Here is a 21,833-nt window from a genome sequence, read left to right as displayed (position 1 = left end):
AACTACATGTGGACCTGCAATGGCTCCAAAATGGAAGACGACGACAATGAGGAAGTTGAAGACCAGGGAGAAGAAGAGAAATCAAGACCAATTTTCCTGGGAAGTTGGACAATAAGAATTCAAGAATAATAGACTTTGATTGACCCCTAACCCCCACCCACACATCCCGGTCCTTGAATAACTATAGAGAACATTTCTCTGTTTTTTTGACGGGAGGACTGACAGTACTTTGGAGGCAGAACTCCAGTAGATGGGTGGGTTAGCAACACACTGTGTTGTTCAAGATGGAGAACTGCCTCTGAATTGTTAAGTACATTTCACTCCTATGCGTGGCATATTTTCCTGTTTGTATCGTATATTTTTGTATATTTTTATTTATTATCTGACAATTGCAAAATATTGGTAGAAACTAACTGGGTTTACATTTAAAAGCCTGGGTGCATTTGCTGTTTATAAATTCTGCAAATTCTTTGTCACTGTCACTTTTTAGCCAAAAAACCCACTAAAAAAAAAACAAAAAACAAAAAACAACAACATAATTTGCATTTTATATGAGGTTAAACAGCCAAAGTTTACCTCCTTCCAAACTAATAACATCTGTTCTGAATATGTCATTGTGTAATGTCTAAAGTGAAGTGAATAGGTGTCAACAAACATCTCATTTCTTAGGGAATTCATAGCATATCTCACATTTTATGTAATGGGCAACAAAAAGAAAAAGTTGCACACTATTAATAACTCCCAAAACTCTAATGACACATCACAAGCATGCGTGTTTGTGTGTTATCTCTTTGACAACATGTTGCAACTTATTACAAACCCTAAATACACAAATCCAGTCTGGTCATTTTTAAATTACAATGTGGGCGATCAGCCTTAAAGATTAGATGGGAAAACAAATGCGATTGCATAGTGGCTGAACACAGCAGCAGACTGAGCCCGACACTTATTGTCACATATTGAGGTGTTTAAAATGGGAGTAAAATGACTGAATGTCTGCAGGACAACAATATATTCAATTTCTTTTCTCATCAGCATGTTTCAGTGTTAACAGATTTACAATTCATGAAATGGCTACATTTATGTATATAAAAAGAAATGGTTTTTTTCATCGCAATGTTTACGAACTCAATGTTTGATGTTCTTCCAGCAGAAGGAAACAGACGGTATCACATATATTAGAAGGTGGCGTTGGTTTCCACGCATGCCATGTAGATAACACTGAGGCTTTTAATAGCGTCAGTGCAGACTTTTAAATACACCTATAAAGTAATAATGTCAGGTGTGTTGAAACCATGTGATGTGAGTCACAAATGAACTTTGTACAGCACATTTTAGACGTCTGTTTTATAACAGATGATATATAATCTGTCTGTGTTCTTTATTTACACTTTGTAAATTTCCACTTACTGTTTATGTTGGAAGTTCATCTTTGCAAGTCTGAGTAGCATTAAGAGATAAGAGTTTAATAACAACCATTGAGTAACATGTTCTACAGTAAAATTTGTGAAAGTGTCATTTTCAGTTTTGAGTTATTACTGGAAATTATTAAAATGTCTATATACTGGAGAACTTCCTTAGAAACTGTTGCAGTGTGAGTGTAGCAGAGACACAGTTCTGTATGCAAGCTTGATTGGGAAAACTGAACATATTCTGAAGAAATGTCTAAGAAATGTTTTGATTAATGGGCATTCACTAACCAAAATATTGGTTAGACAGTGCTTATGTGAAAAAACCATGCCAACGAAATAAATTTGCATCTGTTTTGTAACATACTGAAAGTTCTTGCAACATGCCGTACACATTGACCTCGTCACGTAATAAAGAGGTGATGTGGACGGTGCAAAGAATCCAAAGTTCAACTCAACCGCCTGTTGCTAAGTGCATGTTTTCAGTCAACTAATGATGATAAAGTAGCTTTGTTTTTCTACTTCTGCCTGGGTGAACATGCTGTAAAAGTCTCGTGCTTAACAGTTTAAAAAAACAGTTGTTATGTTGAAAATCACAAGTGGCACTGATTTAGCAACAGACTGCACACTGAGAATAGAAATGTCATTAAATGGTTAAATGGTTAGAAGGCACGCTCAGAGGGGGTAGTTTAAATTATAGCCTAAAGAATCTAAGAAGGGCTGACCCAATTGATTGTGATTTGAGCTTATATACAAAAAATACACAGCATTGTTGGCAACTGTATCTGTAGCCTAAAATGAAAGTCCATTGTTTTGTTTGGGTTTTTTCTGAGTAGCTAGGAGAGAAAATGATCCTTCCATTCACTGTTCAAACTGAAAAGGGTAAAAGTGTAGCTAACTTCAAGACATGATACAGTATAAGCTTTTGTGCGCACCTCAGATTTAATGGCCATTGTTAGCTTAGTTATACAACTGTTACCAGATATGCTAATAAGATATTTTCCAATGAAAAGCTGACCTATAAGCAGGAAACAAAGAAAAAAGTGATATGCAATGCTTCACTCAAAACAAGCCTTAAATATCTAATCAGAATAACAGATTCATTGTAACTACTATACGCTGCTGTACTATGACTTTTTCCTTTTTCTTCTTTTTTTGGGGGGCAGTGGGGGGGGGGGGGGGGGGGGGGGCTTAAGTGGACAAAATAAACAAAATAAAATTAATTATATTTTGAAGGTAATGTCAAGATATGATAAATCATTCAATGTAATATACAGGTTTCAAAGCCAAATTAGTAGTGGCAAATCTAATTTCAAAGTTGCATCAGTAACAAAAACAATGCCCTCAATATAACAAAAGGAGCAGCTTCATATATCATGGAAACACAATTTGCAGAGTGCACTTTGTAGGACAGTGACAAAAATTTTTTACAAACACACACACACATACACACACGCACGCACGCACACAGTATGAAAAATAACCACACAATTAAATCAATACATCCTGAGACACGATATCGTCACAAACTTACATTATGAACATGTCAGAAGCTTAGATTTATGACCATGCTGCCTGGTAGAAATTACTTGAAATCCAAAGCTCCTGGAAATGTGTGACACAGAAGTAAAGCACCTAGACAGCTACATGGAAACAAAGAAGTGATACCGTCTAATGTGACAGATTGTGCAGCAGATTATTGGTTTTAAAAGTCAAAGATAATGCCAGGTTGTCCAGACAGCTTCCCCATGAGGGCTTTTTTGTTTATCTTGTATCTTTTATAAAACTAGTACTGTGTTTTACTTTATTTTTAAAGGAACAATATAACTCCTGCATTAGTGGATGATGCTGATAGCTAAGGTTCAATTTTGCTTCGCTGTTCTGTGCAAACAAGTAGACACAAAGTATTTTGTGCAATAGAGTTCACAGCCCTTGGGTGTTCTGCAACTCTCTTCATCCAAATACAAGCGTCTGAATGAACATGGGGCTCCTGCTCTGCCCTTTACATATAAATGAATGGGTTCATCAGTTCTTGAAGAGAGAATAGGTCTGAAACATAAAGGGAAAAGTAGATATTGTTTAACATTAGTAGAGTGCTGGAGCTGAAAAGCAGTTCAATTTTATTCAGTTTTATTTATATAGCACCAATCACAATAATAGTCCCTCAAAGTGATTTATATTGTAAGATAAAGACACTACAATAATACAAAGAAAACCCCAACAATCAGATGACCCTCTATGTGCAAGCACTTCGCGACAGTGTAGTGTTTTAACAGGAAGAAAACTCCAGCAGAAAAAGCATCAAGCAGGGGCGGCTATCTGCCATGATTGGTTGGTGTTTAGGGAAGGGAGACAGGACAAAAACATGCTGCGGAAGAGAGTTTAATAACTACTAATGATTAAATGCAGTGTGGTGTAAAAACACAAAGAGTTAAAAGAGGTAGCGATGAAGAAATGATCAATGCATCATAGCAGCCCCCTTAGTTTTGACCCAGGCAAAACTAAGGGAGAGTTCAGGCTCACTTTATCAAGCCCTTACTATAAGATTTATCAAAAATGTAAGGTATAGCCTAATCTTAAAAGTAAAGAGTGTCTTTCTCCTGAAGCTAAACTGGAAGCTGGTTCCTCAGAAGAGAGGCCTGAAAGCTGAATGCTCTACCCCCCTCTACTATTAATCGTCCTGGGAATCACAAGCAAGCCAGCAGTCTGAGAGCAAAGTTCTCTACTGGGGTGATATGGTACCACGAGGTCTTTAAAATTAGATGGGTGATTAGATTTCAAAACCTAGTATGTGAGGGAAAGGATTTTTAATTTGATTCTGGATTTAACAGAGACCCAAGCAAGAGAAGCTTAAGGGAAGCATCCATAATTAACCTTAATGTGTAAGGAATTCTCCCCATTTGCATGAACAAACTGTAATCTACTAGACAGATATTATTCAATTCTGCAGAGGAGTAAATATGACTACTATACTACTATAAATATTTTACAACTATGCTTTCAAGAACTTTTGAAATTAGCTAAGAATTAGCTAAGAAATCTAGGTTAAGCAATGCCTTGTTAAGTAATGATTTCATTACCACAACCTTAAAGACTTATGGCGTTGAGAGATAGATTGATGATATTCAAGATCAAAGTGTTAATTAATGGTAGAGCTACGCTGCGCAGTCTTGTCAGAATAGAATCTAGCTGCTGAAAGTGATTACTAAAGTTAACTCAGAAAGATCAATCGGAGAGCCTTAATAAATATCTGTAGTATTCAAAGTTGCTTGCTCATTATGAATATTTTTTTATGTTCTGGATTAATTTTTATTTGGAAAAGAGATTCATGAAGTCATTACTAGTTCGCTTTAAAGGAATGCTTGGGTCAACAGAGTTTTGACTCTTTGTCAGCCTTGCTGACTGACTACAGTGCTGAAAACCTGAGGTTGTTCCAATTTCCATCCAAACACTAATGAACAGTAAGTCCTAGCTTTACATAGGGCTTTATATAGGCCAACACATTCTTTTTCCAGGCTAAACAAAGATATTTTACATTAGTGCAATGCTATTTCCTCTCCAGACTAAAGGTTCTCTGCTTTAAGGGTCTTCTGATTTAAGGCTTTCTTTTTCAGAGAAACCACAGTATCCAGAGTTGGATGAAGTGATGATTTAACACTGTTAACAAGATAATTGACCTCTGTGCGAGTAGAGTTTAGGTAGCTGCTCTGCACTCTACTGGCACACGGCATTGAAGATAAAAGTGAAGGAATTACATACATTAGTTACAGCATTTTCAGTAAGACGTCTACTGCAATGAGATTTATTCCCCACTGCTGTGTTATTAAGAAATGATCAGACAAAAGAGGGTTTTCGGGTAATACTGCTAAATGTTCAGTTTCAGAAAAAAATCCAGGGCTTATTTAAAGTGGTGGGTGAGCTCATTTACATTTTGAGAGAAGCCAACTGAGTCTAATAATAGATTAAATGCAGTGTTGAGTGTTTTCAGCATTTACATGGATCTTAAAATCACGTACTATGAGTATGTTATCTGAACTGAGCACTAAATTAAATCAAAAGTCAGATAATTTAGATTGAAACTCTAAGTAAGGTTCAGGTTTACAAATTTACATAATTTCCTTAGGGATGTTGTTACATAGGGAACAAATAATTAAAAACAATCGCAGTTTTCCAGTTAGGGCGTACAAAGGTGAGCAAGGCTTGCAAATATTTCAAAACTCTTTCCGTTTCTTTGGTTGATTAATAAGTGGAGTAACAGATTGCTCCAACAAAATTAAAAAAGAAAGAAAGAAAGAAACTAAAGTAGACCGACAACAATGAAATGTATGTGAAAGGATCTTGTGTGTAAGAGTAAGTGGGTAGTCGAGAGACAAAGAAACTGGGTAACACCCAGAAAAAAAAAGGAAGGAAAGTAGGACAACAACCTACATGAGAACAAACTGTGCTGTGGAGAAGTGAGGAAAGCAAACAAGAGGATTTTAAACTGTAGCCGTGGTGTTTCAAAAAGTCTTTGAGAAATTAGGGTTTTTCTATCTGTTGTGTTTAGAAAGTCATGGCATAGAGCATATTGTCAAGCTTTCAAGCTCGTGCCCCGCATCTCCCCATCTGGCTCCTCTTTGGACAGATGTACAAAAGAAACTAGGAGCAGTAACAAGCAGTAGTTTGTCTGTCAGAAAGCCGTCTTTCTCCACTTTCAAGCCTTGACAAGATTGAATAGGAGATCTCAGGGCAAACCCTCGAGTCTTACAGCTATAAAAGAACCTGCAATGGGGAATAGCAGTTTGGATGAACCCAATGCTTCTGCACCCAATGAGTGTCAGACAGTGTTGAGGGAGTGTGCCTCCCCTGGATCAATGAATATACTGACAGACTGACTACCTGGGCCACTTAAGTTAAGACAACACGCAGGCAACCATGTTAGACAGTTGCATAAATAACTGCCCATTTCAATTATTGCCAGAAAACTCAAAGGCTGATTGTATTTACAGAAACAAACACCTTGATTACAATTCTTTTCTTATTGTTTTTCATATAAATTACAATATTGTTAATTCTAAAAAAAATGCCAGTGCTCCCCCTCAGCCTCCTAATAAAAGCACCTACTGTATGGTTTAAATTTGAAAATCCTAGGGATTTTCTGAAACGTTGACCTCTGACCTTGATGTCCAGGTTACTGGGATTGCAACTTGACTGAGATTTGTAGTAAATGCACCTATAGCATGAATTTGAAAGTCCTACTTCCCCTCGTTCTTGAGCTATCATGTTCATAACATTTCAAAAAAAATTTGACCTCAAGGTCACTGGGATTCAAACGCACCCAAAATCTTTAGTAGTTTCATCGATGGTATTTGTTTCAAAATCCTGTGTTGTCTCTTAGTTATTGCATTCACAAACTTGGTGTTCATGCTGCCCCACCCGCCTTCACAGTTACGATAATGCTTAGCTTAGCGTTAAAAAAATTTTTTTTCAAAAAATGCTCAATTTATGACCTTAAACGTCCTTGTTGAAGTATTTAATAGAGATCTCAATATTTAATAGCTCCTGTGATATTTCGTTTGCGAAGCAGTCTTTATGAGTGTTATTTTGGGTCATGTTCAGCTAATTTATCTTTTGTATAACCAGGCAATGCAAAATTCTAGTTTGGAGAGATACAACAAAAAGAGGAAAAACTTATTTGAAGAAAATATATTTGAAGATGCTCAGAGAACATAACTACGGAGCCCCGCAGGGGACATGGGAGAAAAAAAAATGAAGACAAACTTTTGCGAGATCTCGCAAAACAAACTCGGGATCTCGCAAAAGTTTTGCGAGATCTCACAAAAGTTTTAGCCGCATTCTTCGGAGGCCGCCAGCTCGAAGCCAACCGGGAGGTCGAGGCACGATGTGCCGGGAAAGCGGTGTTCCTCCCGGCTGTAGTTGGTCTCGACCTCCCGTTAGCTTCGAGATGGTGGGTGTCAGATGTCCGAAAACGTCGGAGCACTTTTGCAAATATGTGATGTCTTGTAAACCGAGCAGGTATCTGACATTTACACAACTACATTCACGCCTCAAAATATCTTAAAAGTGTATTTTGTGACCCAGAAAGAATAATATTACAACTAAGTAGCTGCCGCCATTGTTGGAATTCAACTTTTGCAAGATCTCGCAAAAGTTTTGCGAGATCCCGAGTTTGTTTTGCGAGATCTCGCAAAAGTCAGTCTTAATTTTTTCTCCCATGTCCCCTGCAGGGCTCCGTACATAACAGCTATAGGTTTGGGGGTCTCGTCATAAAACTATCAACATCCCTCCAATCTCAGATGCAGCCATCTGTTTTCTAATTATGTCTTTTCTGATAAGGTGCAGAGAGTTAATTGGGTCTATTGAAATGCATCCATGCCTCATAGCTAATAACTCTGCACTCTGATCTTCAAGGTCCTTCATTAAAGGTTCTCATTATCCTCATAAGATAATAGAGAGAGAAAGTAAACTTTCAGCTAATAAAAGACTGCAAAATAGTTTGTCTTTTTACACAAGAGAGTGTGTATGACTTGCCAGTTACTTACAGATATAAGACATAAAGCAATGTGTGTTAATAGTATGAAAATGAATGAGGGGAAACAAGATGTTTAACAAAGATAATGCTATAAATAGCTTGATATTCTTGGGGATTGGGGATGCAGCCTTCCTAAAGTATAGCCCCAAACTCTGAAACAAGAAACTTTTAATCTGGCATTTAAACAGTCCATACAATTAATAACAACAGCTATAGCAACTGGGTTCAGCCACATTTAAAAGTCTGGTAGATGCAGGGCTTATCGATATATTTTTCATCAATATCATATTGACCTTCTGCTTTTGTTTCTTCCAAGATTGTTTTCATATTTTTCTGTGCTTGACATGATTTTATGTTTGACTATGTATTATTTACATGTCTACGTGTGCGCTTCTGTAGGTATGTATTTCTGATGGTTTTTATGTTTGTATAAATTTCTGCTTTAATAAGTGATTTTTTTATGCCTGTGAAGCTCTTTGAACCCAAATAAAAGTCCATTTAGCTGAATTAAATTGATCTTTGCCATTTTGCATTGGGCCTAAGTTACACAGGCCTAGAGACCAGTAAGCATACCAGCGAGTGGTTGTCAGACATACCAAGCAACCACAGATTGTTAGAGAAAAATGAGTTGTGGCAGTTATTAGGTGAAATTGGTTGAGAGAGGTATACTGTGCTGCACCAAAAAACTTTGCATGCAAGTAGATGGCTGCACTCGCCAATAGTTAGCATGGAAGAAGCCAACTTAAACCATAAATGGAAAAGTTTTGCCCTCAAACTAAAAGATGTACTTTTTTTTGGTAGCATTTCTCGGTTGCAGCAGTAAGGCACAACATTTACTCTGAAGGCAAACATTCCCCGTTTACCTTTTTGCGCTGCACTTTTTCAAGTTTCACCACAGCTTGCCAACCATTGGGCAACTGTTTACAGACTTTATGGTATCTTAAAGGCACACTATGAATAACCACATCAGTTTGCTAGTGACCAAAGTAATCACAAGGTAGTTTCTGGTGTGGAACCATCTAAGGAAAGCCATTGAACTCCAGCAGGCACTTACCAACTGGTGAGGGAATACAGTTTGTTCCCTAGTGACTGGATGTTTTGTTTTTGCCTGAATTGATCAGTTGCCGATTATGTATTGATTCTCGATGACCTGTACTTTTATAATGTACACTGTATACCATTTGTTATTTCTATATATATATATATGCAGTGATAGGATTGTGTTACTGGATAAAGACACTTTTCTATTAGTATTTTTGATTAATATAACTTTAAACTCTACTCACACAGAGCTCATTTGTTTATTAGCTAAATCAGTTATTTACGTTCCTTAAACATCAAAGACAAAATCTGATGTTTAAGAAAAGATTATACAAGAAGAATACAACACTGATTAATTTCCCTATGTCAGAGTAAATTGCTACCTTAATTCTTGTAAAATATGAGTTCTTGTGAGTCATAAGAATAGTAATACGTAGATTAGGCTTAAAAAGTGCTTTGAGTGCTCAGGTAGAGTAGAAAAGAACAGAGGTAGCAAAAGTACAGACTTTCTTTACTTAAGTAGAAGTACAGACACCTGAGTTAAAAATACTCCATTAAAAGTTGACGTATGTTTTTACTCAAGTAAAAGTGAAAAAGTACAGGCTCTGAAATGCAATCAAAGTAAGAAAGTAAGAGTAGCTCCTTGAAGGAGAATCCTACTAATAATTTTTATACAAAGGTAAATGAACCTTGTGCTATACTAATATTAGATTTACACAACTGAATTCAAAACGATGTCAACAGTTTTAAAAGCTATGATGTCTGATGTCCACCCCCTATTCTGACACTATACTGTTTATACTGTCTTTACACTAAGACCGTATGAAGCTGCAATTCAGTAAATTAATCTAAGGCTCATCCGCTTCAATGCAAATTCATCTCTGCATTTGATGTAAACCCAACTCTGACCATTTGCATTTTAAAAAGCAGCTCTTACCTTTAAATATAACCTCTCTACTTCCTCCCCTGTGTGTCTGTCTTCCTACAGCTGTCTCACAGCAGCTGGACCTTCAGCTAGCAGCACACTCAGCAACAAACTGCACACAAACAGTTTGTGTGTTTGCTGATGTTTGTTAAGCTGATAGAAACGTTGAAATTGAAATTACCTGCTACTTAAAATTGTTACTAGCTTCATGCTCACTCCTCTTCTGTGGAGCTAGCTAAATGCTAAAGTACTTCAAGCACGTCCTACAGTCACCAGGAGCTTCCTGCCCACTTTAACTCCCGAACATAAACACTATAGACGAAGCTAAAGTATGAAAATGTAAGGAGTAAAAAGTACTGTTTTTTTTATGTAGGAAGTAAAAGTAAAAAGTTGAGAAAAAAAAAAGAAAAAGAAAAAGAAAGAAATACTCGAGCAAAGTACAGATACCTGAAAATTTCAAAAGTCCACTTACCATTTAACACCAACTTGAAAGCACCGATCATCAGTCAGCTCTTGTAAGTTGTCAGTCTGTTGAGAGGCAGTAAAGGAAGGTGATACGCCGTCATTAATCTCTCTCTCAGCTTTTCATACACTAAACTGCTTCACCAATCAGCTAAAGCAAGACCTGCAGACCTCTTTATTAGATCTGGGTGGCAATTCAGAAGAGCTAAAAGCTAAACAAGCTTTATTTAGCATTAATAAACTACCTACTTAATGCCAACTAGTAAATATAAAGGGGAGACGATCATCTTTTGGCTCTGTGGTGACAAGCCTTTTTAAAAGTAAAGATACATCCAACAACAACATGACTGACAACAACTGGCGTCCTTTTTCCTGCCATCCCCTTGTAGAGGGCACCTACATCTCGTCAAGACCATGTCATTTAATAAATAGAAGTCTGCATGTAATTGGAACCAATCACTTCGCCCCCTTCCTTTCCTCTCTTGCATTCTAATGATCTCGTAATGGGCCCTTGATTAGAAAAAGGCATGGAAACAGCTGTCAAGGCAGGCCAGGAAATGATGGATCATCCTGCAGACTTTGGTGTCCATTAAGTTCTATTCTGGGCCTGATCACCACTGGGGGAGAAGATAGCAAAGAAAGTTTAGTAATATTTAGTTTCCCAGTGGAACAACACTCACTAAAGTCTTGAAACTGATACCAAATTAATTTTGAGCACTGGGAAGAACATTCAGTCTGAACCTAACAGTGTCGTGCATTTTTGCACATTGCCTCTTGTCAGCATGGTGTGTAATGTGTCTAAACTTCTCATTACTAAGCCCGGCATACTATGCTATTTGCTCAAGGGCGCAAAAGGTAAATATGATGACACAAACTGATGGTATCACATGACGATGGGAGATATTCAGTTAAATGAGATTAAATGCATTAAAAACCGAGTAATTCATCATATGTTATCAGAAAATAATAACATGACATTGTTGCTTATCAAAACATGAACAACCCCACATGAAAAAATGTAATGCCATGCAGGAAATGTCTCGTATCCTTTCATATTCTTGCCTCTGGCTCAGGTCACGCCAGATTTACTGTAAGCATGAACTGCAAAATAAGGAAAGAAATACCTGGCCTCCAGGATTGGCGTATGCTAGAACTTTCTCTGATATGAGGTTTTAGAGTCTTACTCAAAAAAGTTCCCAAGTCCAACTGAAAACACTGCCTAATAATAACTAGAGACAACATTGTGATTCAGTCACACAAACCACATCCACCTTTTATTTTAATGTCAACTGCACACCTGTAAAGTGTCTGCTTGTGATGAGGTACCTGTTGACAAAGGCCGATGACTCACCACCAAGCCGAGTATCACATCCTTCTTAGAGGACTCAAGATGGATCATGTATCTGTGACAAGAAGCTGATCTATTTAGTTGTATTCTCTGTTAGTTGGTGCTTGCAGTAACTTTTTTAGCAGCAGTAGAGAGCAAGGAGTCTGCAGTTTCAAGGCATTTCACAAGTGTCATGCCTAGTATCTTATTCTCTCCAAGTCTTCTACTGTGATCAGATAAGTCAAGAAATTTGGGTTATTTTAATCTATTGTTGCGTTCAGGTTGTCAGTTGTTGGGAAGTTGTTTGAGTTTTCGCTCTTATTGTAGGTTCTTATCAATTATTGTCTTTAAATCAGTTAATACAGCTTCTCCTAATTTTCCTTTTGCCACCACTGATCCATATAAAATATTCTGGACCAGTCAGAAGAAACAGCTTGGATATAACAGTTCTCGTCAATGCAACCTCTCGCTTTGTGAGCTTCAGATGAAATGATATGATTTCCATGAGCCCCCCCCCCCTGAATTTGGGCTTTTATTCGTACTTCAAAGAAGTAAAAGTATAGTCCAAGCATGAATTGTGAATAAGCATTAATGATTAATAACACATAAGTCATTCTGAAAGTGCTGCAAATATTTATTTCCTCTTGGCTTCCCGTACATGTTTAACCTGGCACGTGTAGTAATTGAATGTAATTGACTGTACTGTATGTTCCCAGAGCTATTACTCTGGGAACATGCAAACAAACTGATCTGCATAAGTGGCCTAAATAAATTAGGCACTAAACAGACAGAAGCTGCTCCCATCGAGCTTTTGAGCATGACAGCACTTCAGCAATTTTGTAACAAACGTGCTAAATCATTCATGCCTCTCTGAGGATCCAAGAAAACACGTTAAAGGCCTCTTCTTTGTTCTGCAGTTATGGTAAAAATATAAGACGGCACTGACATTAGATGGTCCTGGTGAACCTTAAAGCTGAGGACTCCTTCAGAGAAAGAGGAACTAATAAAGATGGCCCTCAGCTGCTTTGTCTCAGCAGTTATTCTTAGTCAGACGGTCACTGCTCATGTATGTATGAGAAAAGAAAGCCTGGCAACCTGAGCTTGTATTGTGCACTGATATTCCAGAGGCAGGTGTGGCAACTAAAAGCTTATAAATAACTCCTCAACCTTTTATACACTGCTATGGCCTTAAACGATGAATGCTTTGAGTCTCTGTGAGTCAAATGACCACTAGACACAAGAAAATCTTGTACCACTTATAGTAAAATGTCAATTTCCTTTAAATTGTTTGCAGATTTAATGTCCAAAAAGTGGAATTCAGTCAAGTTTATGTTTCCAGAGATAAAAAGTTTTGAGAGCAACATGAATAGACACAGTTCCAATAAACTCTTGGGAATACAGTGCCATATTTAATGAGACGAAACAGTGGCGAAGACAACAAACGAAAGGCAGGAAAGAATGTGAAAAAAAGTCGTGCTGCAGAGGATCAACTCGAAGTCAAATCATGAAAGGAAACTTCTGGAAAGTTTGAAACTTATCCAGTGTTTACTGAACTAATTACTAAAGCCAGCCACAAAAACACAATCCTGTGTAACAGGTTTCAAATTAGTTTCGTCCTTGAACGTGTTATCATTCTCCAAGTAGCAAAACAAAAGACTAAAAGGAGATTAAAAGTACACATACACCCACAGATAAGGTGACTATATGTACAAGTATTCCTGTGAGCCAAAAGTTCAGGATTCGGACTGCTTTGGTTAAGTTTCAAACTTTTTTTTTTCAACTCTTGGCCCTGTCTGATGTCATTGCAAGCAGATACCACTAATATGGTCATCTCTGTGAACACTGACTGGGTAGCCAATCAGAGGAAAGCTGATTTAAAACATTTTACTTTAAACAGATTGCAAACTGAGGGGCTAGAAAGTATAAGTGAAGCTACTCTAGTACATTAATCATCAGAGGGCCATAAATGTTACTGCCGTTTATGCTAAGCTATTGAGGATGTGTGTAAATTATGAAATGCTGGTGACAATTATTAGGGTTCATCCTGTGGGCATCATCATCATTATTTTCTGAACCAAAAGTCATTGCAATCCTTTTAACAGTAGAAAGATTTTGCTCTGTATTCACGAGCAATCACACAGGAAGCCTGCATTATACCAACTGCTTTCTTTTAAAAACAGACTAACTGGTCATACTGTTAATGTGACAGATTGTTTCCTTTTCAAATACTACTTATTATTTTTTGCTTTTGTTTTCAACTATCATGTCTTTCTTCCTCGCTTTCTCCCGTTCTCTTTGGATCTTCCTTCTCTCACCACGGGCATCTACCTCCCCAGTGCTTTAGCCTTTAATTTTCTAACATTTGTACCCAGGTGGAACAGTGCTGAGAGGGCTGAAATAAATATATATTTCTTTTAGTGGCAGTTTGTAGTATTACCACAGCCAGTTGTTCTCCTGAGGCCGTTCCAGCTGTTACTTTCAGCTGTTGGGGTTTCATTGTACAGGGAGCTATTGTCTCATCTTTTAGCTGCTTGTACACAAAGATCTTTCTAAATCGATCTGGCAGTGTGTGTGTGTGTGTGTGTGTGTGTGTGTGTGTGTGTGTGTGTGTACACACGTTTCAGTATACACAGGGGTGTCATTGGTCTATATTTACCAACTTAAGAATGAGACAGCATTGTGTTGTCGACATACTTGGCAGTGAAGGACACAGAGTTCAGGGTCACCCTGATTACTCAAGAGACATAGAGAGAGTGAGGTACAGTAGATGAAGACAGACAGACAGTCAAAGGCAATAAAGAGAGGTGAAACACTAAGACTGAAAAGCATCTTCAAGGAGTGAGACAGGGAGACAAAAGGAAGTGGAATATATTCGTCCTACAGATCTTTGGCAACAAGAGAAACTGTGAGTGGGATTTCCATTTCCTCAGCCACTAGCTAGATCTAACACAAATAGCAAGCAAGGCTTTTTTTGCTGTTCATCAGTTGCTGAGGAATTAGAGTACCTAATAGTACTAAGCCTGAGTAAAATGCATGCACTGTACCTCTACAGTACATTTGCATATAGCAGCTAATTGCTAGTGTTTTTGCTTTGTCAAAAAGGTTTCCCTTCTCTTCTTGTTTCTCTTGAAAATGTTTGCTCGCTTCTTCTGCTAGCTGAACTTCTTAATTGTCTTGTCTTTTGATGGCCTTAGTGGATGTAGCTTTTTAATTACTCTCCTGGGAGACCACAAGTCAAGCTCCTGATGTATTTGTATAATTTCTTTCCCGTCAATGTTTAAAACAGTGAATCATTTACCTTGTTTTGTCTCAGGTTGATAGATTTTTATTATTAACATCAGACCTAGAAAATGAGCTCTCACATTACTCCAGAGACTTTAAAAAAAATTGCACGGTGCATAGAAATAGAGCCACTTTGCTTTATCTGCTTTCCCTCCAGGGGCCTGGGGATCCAGGCTTCCCCATGGAGATTGATCAATTCCAATGTGCTAGAGGTTGACCTACTATCCTCTGTGTTCAAACAAACCTCTCCCCTTGGGCAGCAGTGAGACGCATAAAAACTAAAATAAAATAAAATAAAGTAAAGCAGCAAGGGAATCAGCTGACCTGCAAGCATATTAGCCTGTTCCCCAAACCTCTTCCACAATGCAATTGAAGGAGATGAGAAGAAATAACACACTGCGCTTGTTTATATTGCTAACACAGGTGGCTGCTATTGGGAATGGGTGAATGAAGCTATCATTCAGGCACGACCTGATTCTGTTTGTTGGGTGTGTTCTGCACTCACCTCCCCAGAGCAAACACATGATTAATGATGGACAGGGTGTGTGCAACACCATGGCCAACTGAGGCTCAGTTGCTGAAAAAAAGGGGGTGATTCACTATAACACACCATTTCAACATGTCACAACACAGTAGGCTGGACAGTGAACAACACACAAAACAATTGTAGGTTTTCACTTTTCTTTAGCTTTCTTTTCTATTTTACCAATTTATAGGTTAACCCAATAACTAAAGCTTCAATTTTCAGTTAGAGGCCCAGTAGAAACCCCAGTCGCTGGGGGAAAATGATCATTCCCTGGCCGGTTTGCAAGTGATTTTGGACGTTGCCAAATTGGGTGGAGCACCAAGAAAACCTCTTGCTAGCAGATCTCCATGGTCAACTGCAGTTTGCATAAAAGGTACTAACTTGTCTGCAAGATGTCAGGGCTTCGCAGTGTGGAGAGAAGGAAGAGAGGACCCAAACGTAGGATTTATGAAGGATAAGGACAGTGTTTATTACAAAGGCAGGATGAACGGAATATAACAGACTGAAACTGACTGATTGACTGAATGGCTGGCTGGCTAACTGAACTGGAAAAACACACATGCAGAATTGTCGGCAGCAATGACAAGACAATGAACTGGAGGAAAGTAAGGACTTAAATGCACAGGAGTGATGATGATGAGAGACAGGTGAGAACACAGCTGAACTGAATCTGACTAATCACACACAGGAAGTGGAACAGAACATAATGGACACAGACCGGGGCAAACGTAAAACATAAAATGTGAAAACTAAACAGTGGCAAAATTCAAAACTGAAAATGCTGGGTCATCGACCCAGGAACCCTGACACAAGAACCTGCAAACTAACCTCAGAGCTGTAGTGAAATTACAAAAAAGTGTGGCCAAAAACAAGAAAATAGAGAACGTTCACCTTCAAAGTAAAAGTTGTGTCACAAAACATTTCAAAAGGCAAACAGTCTTCGTTTCCAGTTTGCATTACAAGGGTAACAACCACTTAGTGAGTAGCTGGTGAATGTCTGCAGACAAGTCAGCGACTTCTTCAGCACAGTTTATCTCTTTGAAAGCAATGTCACCTAGCAACAGTAAAAAACCTCCAGCAACCACTTGCCAGCTGGTTGGGGAATATATGTTTCTCCGTAGCAACCACAGGTTGCTAGACAGTCGCCATTCAGTCTCTAGACCTGTACGACAAGAGCCTATGATAATCAGCAGCTTAATGAAAAAAAAAAGTAGTTCCAGCAGTATTTCAAATGTTTTTGTAAAGCTACATATTAAAATGCTTAATCGGTTTTGATGTATTAAATGGATTCTGAACAGTTTCCTTTCCTCTCTGTAGTGTATCATTGACATATTGGATTGAAGCCCCTTTATCGAAATAGTATTGGGTGTTTGATAACCTCTTTTGATTGCTGTAGATTTAGAAATATAATTATTATTATTTTCACCTTGTTCGTTGTTTGTAGTCACTTCAATATAATATCATAAGAGATTTAAGCACTACGACAAATATTCTATATATAATTAAAACTTAGGGCTGATTATTCCCATTATAAATCTATTGCTTTTGAAAAGCTTAAAGCACACAGATAAAGGTGTTTACTGTAAACATATGCATAATCGTGCAACTAATCTGAACTCAATTTCAAACCCAGCTTCAGGTTGCTGATTACTAATACAGATACCCTCATGGCTAAGGCTACAGTGCCTTTAGTGCTCGACTGACTCCTATTGACAATCACATTGCCTCCTACACACCTCTGCATGCTCACTCGTAGCTTCCCCTCCACTCCCAGGTGCCGGTTGGGGCGTTACCATGGAAACCAGGATGGTGATGCATCGAGAGCAGGAGGAGCAGTCGTCCCAGATGTCTCACAGCATGCAGCTGTCCTCCCAGATCAAGAAGAGGACCTTCACGTCAAGGTGCAAACAGACACACAGTGATAGCAACATCACTGCATGCCATTTATAATGAATTAATTTGATAATATTTATCTTCATTTTAACAAAATTCGGGAAATGCCACAACCAAAGAGGAACTAAGGTATTATCTTTGACATCAGATCCAATTTATTCTTTTCTGCCAAAGGCTTTCTTTGTTGCCCAAAACCTATAAAAATCTCAACAAGCTACACTAAGTGGCATGTTCCTTCATCTCGCTAATAAACACAGGAACCTCTTTATATCGTGTTATGTGTGGTATGTGTTCTCCGCTTTTCTCTGCAACTATTCTTTCGATTTACTTCAAACTTGGCAGGTGTATTGCTGGGGGCTCACAAAAATGCAGTGTTAAGCTTGAAGTCTGTCAGATCAGAACTTCTGATAATTTTGCTGGAAATCGCTTTCTGTTACACTTCTAAAACAACTAGTTGCCTAGGGTGTTTAGGGAACATCGACACCTCGTCCCCCAAGGAAAAAAAAAAAATCTGAAACAACGGCTCTCACCAAAACAGGTCTGTTTCTGGTGATTATTTGACTGTTCAGTAACTCTTTCTTTTAGCATTGCTCTGTGCATAATTTCATATGATTTATTTTCCATTTTTATTACTTAAATAGAAAATACAGGCTTAGTGAGGTCAAAACATTATAATCAAGAGTTGGTTTTGTCTTTTCATGGGGTTTGCTAACAGCACAGATAAGGAGGAATAATCTTTTACCCTTTCATTTAAAAACCACTACTTATCAATATAATGAACTAAACGCACTCAAACATGTGGCCTTTACATGGATTTACTGTCATCAGTGATCAATAAGTACTGCATACACATGAAATTCACTTCATTAGATGCATCTGTTCAACTGATTATTATTGCAAATATCATATGGACGCAACTCGCTGGATTTAGGCCTGGAAACATGGTCAAGACCTGGTGAAAGTCAAACAAAAGATTATAATGTGGAAGAAAGATGATGTAAGTAACTCTGAATGTGGCATGATTGTTGATGCCAGAAAGGCTGATCTGAGTATTGGTAAATGGCCTGTATTTGTATAGCGCTTTACTTAGTCCCTAAGGACTCCAAAGTGCTTTACACTACATTCAGTCATTCACCCATTCACACATCATACTGGTGATGGCAAGCTACATTGTAGTCACAGCTGCCCTGGGGTGCACTGACAGAGGCGAGGCTGCTAGACACTGGCGCCACCGGGCCCTCTGACCACCACCAGTAGGTAACGAGTGAAGTGTTTTGCCCAAGGACGTAATGACCGGGACTGTCCGAGCCGGGGCTCGAACGGGCAGCCTTCCGATTACAAGACGAACTGCCAACTCTTGAGCTATGATCGTCCCATTTTAGATTTTAGAAACTGCTGATCTACTTGGGATGTTCCCACACAACCATCTCTACAGTTTGCAGTGAACGATTTAAAAAAGAGGAAATATTCAGGGTGGGGTTGGTTGCAGAGGTGTTTTTGTACACATTGTTTAAATACTAAACAATGTGTTAGTGTTTACCACAGTTATCTCTTTATAACCACAGTGTACATTTTTGGATGGCTGCTTAGAGCAGGATAAGATGCCACGTCACAAAGCCCAGACCATCTCAAACCGGTTTCTTGATCATGACAATGAGCTCACTGTGCTCAAATGGCCTCCGCAGTCATCAGATCTCAATCCAGTAGAGCAGCTTTGGTGTGACGCTATCATGTCAAGCCAAATCTCAGAGGAATGTTTCCGGTACCTTGTTCACTCTATGACACAAAGACCGAAAGCAGTTATGAAGGCCAGCACTAGCTACTTTACAGTACTTTTGTTTACTATACAGGATCTAAGTTAAACTCCTCTTAACTCTGGGACACCTCAGAGTCTAAAAAGTGGCTTAAAAGAAGCTCCGTAATCACTCTCACAGTAACAGCTTGAGGGAATACAAAAACAGAAAACTGATAAGCATAATGTTTGTGTTGTCATATCATGAAGACTTCTGTTCAAACTCAAATTTCACAAGCAAAACTCTAGAAATAACTAGTTCTGTTTTACTTTATGTGCAGTATTGTTTATTGCACGTTTATTTTTAAATGAAAGAGACAATTTAAACAAAAAGTACAATAGAAAATTCACTGCACTATAATAGGAAAGTGCAGCTTGAGGCTTTAAAATTGATGAAGCAAACTGATTAATATTTGAAAAAGGTGGAACTGTCTCGCACCATACGCAGCTTTCTGTATAGTATTAAAAAGAAATAAACAGGATATAGGATTAACAGATTGAGCAACTTGTTAAGATGAGGACTCCTTGCAGCTTTACTGATAACAGAGGACATCCGTATGCATCTTTGTTATAAAACAAATGTATCCTTTATGTAAATTTCATTTTTAGTACTGATTCACTACATGGTTCAATGACACATTCAATCAAAAAACGACCTCAACACATGCACACAAGCAAACAGTTTTATATTTCAGTCTTTTCTACCAGAAGTCCCTTTGACATTGTACTACAGCCGGTTTTAAAGGCTAAAGTTAAACATAAACTCTTGATCATATGATAAGCAGACAACAGCGGGATGAGCTAACGGATAAATTAAGACACCTGTGTGTACAGATGCATCAGTTCAGCTACTTTGTGGTTAGCATGAAAATTACCTGAAGCAGGAAATGAATAGCTTTCAGTTAACCTGCTACACAAACATCTAAAAACAATCTCAAGGTCCAAGGCTGACTTTCAGTCTAACCCATGAACACCCAGTCCATCATATTTGATAAATATAGTTTTATTTTTGAGACGTCTACAACTATGTGATTTTTTTCTCCTGAAAAACCTAAAAACCATTTTAAAGCAAATTCAAGACGTAGCAAATATGATACAAATGAAAGCTATATATGGAAATGAACATTTTATAAATAAAATTGTCAGTGGTTTATTAAACTCTAAAGTTTCAAAAAAATTTAATTAAAAGGTTAAAGTTTAACCGACTATAAACTGTCATGTGTAATGATTAGATTGCAAGTCTGGTTCATTGTTATTTGCCTCATTTTAATTTTCTCAAAAGGTTTTTTTTATAACTTTTTTTGTTTCTTTTCATTTGGCTGCCCACACTCACATGCAGCAGGCCTATCCATTTACACTATGGCAGAACACAAATGAAAGCAGGCACACAGGTACAAGTCAACATATACTCATACTCTCAAGCCAAATTTGCCTTCATTTTCATGCACCCCTCTTGCTGTAGTGAGTTATTAAATTAGGCTAACCTGTGGGTCTACAATCTCCATTGCAGAATAAAGGGAACTGGCCAATTTTTCTCCTCGGGGAAGTTGAAAATAAGCAATTATTCCATCTAGCTTAGTTCAGCTGAACTTAGAGGTCATGTCTCCTTTTGTTTAAAAGAAGAAGCATGAGAGGGAGCAGGTGCATTGGTGAAATTTATACTTAGAACATGCTCGTGGGAGCACACTCAAATTTATCTTCATGTTAGATTGAGCAAAGTGGCCTCTGGGTAGGTTTAGCCAACACCAGAGAAGGGAACGGTTTTCTCTACAGTGGTTTCATTTTTTGTATTTGTAGAATAGCACAAAACAGTCTTTGTACAGTATGTTGACATGCATGAAACAGCGATAACAGAACGTCCAGTTCCATCAAGTTTCCCTCTTTTTTATTTCCTCCTTCCAGTTACACCAAGTTAATATTTTGAGGAAGCCCACTGTTTGTAAACACAAACGAACAACCACTCTCTTTCAACCAACAGCAGTGGCATGACATTTTTGGCCTGCATGGATTACTGCATGCATTTGGAAGTTCCTGTTTATATGTGCCCTCATGTATACATATATCTATACACACACACACACACACACACACACACACACACACACACACACACACACACACACATATATATATATATATATATATATATATATATATATATATATATATATATGTGTACTACCCAGCCACACACAACATTATTCAGTGGTACACACATTCAATGGGAGCCCAAACAATAGAAAGAAAATACAATTATAGGAAAGCAAAAGCAGAAGTTGTTCTCTCAGCACCGTGAAATGGGGAAATTTCCCAGATTACAATCAAAAGAAAAAGAGAAGTCACGTCAATTTGCATTGCCATTTGTAAGATGACTTGTTGAAAGCAATGCTTGAGGCTAGATGTTAACAGCAACGGTCGGGGTTTGTGTGACGCAGGTGGATAAAAATACAGTTCTGGCATCACATTTGAGATTTTGAGATTTTTATTTATTACAGTGGGACTCTGTGGTAAAGTAACGTACACTACTTCACAGGAAGAATAAGAGCAGCAGCTTTTTAATTAACAGGAATCCAAAAAAGCTAATGCATATTCCTAAAAACAAAAAGAAAAGGTTTTCATTACATAAGAAAAACAAGGGAAGCCT

The 21,833-nt window shown here is 38.0% G+C and overlaps 1 protein-coding gene and 1 long non-coding RNA gene across 3 annotated transcripts in view; one reads left to right on the top strand and one right to left on the bottom strand.

Annotated features, from left to right (window-relative positions):
• The window catches only part of myom3 (myomesin 3), an 89,877-nt gene that overhangs the window by 2,649 nt on the left and 65,395 nt on the right, over positions 1 to 21,833 (top strand). Inside the window, exons 1-2 of one of the 2 annotated variants that reach the window (XM_082551381.1) lie at positions 14,441 to 14,601; positions 17,279 to 17,405. In XM_082551381.1, the coding sequence (XP_082407507.1) occupies positions 17,299 to 17,405 (107 nt within the window). In that variant the 5' untranslated portion in view covers positions 14,441 to 14,601; positions 17,279 to 17,298. Of the gene's footprint in view, positions 1 to 14,440; positions 14,602 to 17,278; positions 17,406 to 21,833 lie in introns of those variants that run through there. The other variant, XM_082551380.1, reaches the window with a different exon arrangement.
• LOC309717128 overlaps positions 2,601 to 21,833 on the bottom strand; it is a 38,832-nt gene continuing 19,599 nt past the window's right edge. The window contains exons 2-3 of the long non-coding RNA XR_014279627.1: positions 10,380 to 10,435; positions 2,601 to 3,458 (exon numbers count right to left, since the gene is read on the bottom strand). This is a non-coding gene — a long non-coding RNA (uncharacterized lncRNA). The remainder of the gene's footprint in view (positions 3,459 to 10,379; positions 10,436 to 21,833) is intronic.

This window comes from Aulonocara stuartgranti (genome assembly GCF_965226115.1).
Source record: "Aulonocara stuartgranti genome assembly, chromosome: 11".
Taxonomy (NCBI): Eukaryota; Metazoa; Chordata; class Actinopteri; order Cichliformes; family Cichlidae; genus Aulonocara; species Aulonocara stuartgranti.
Note: the sequence above shows the minus strand (reverse complement) of the source record. Positions and strands in the feature narration are given on the sequence as shown.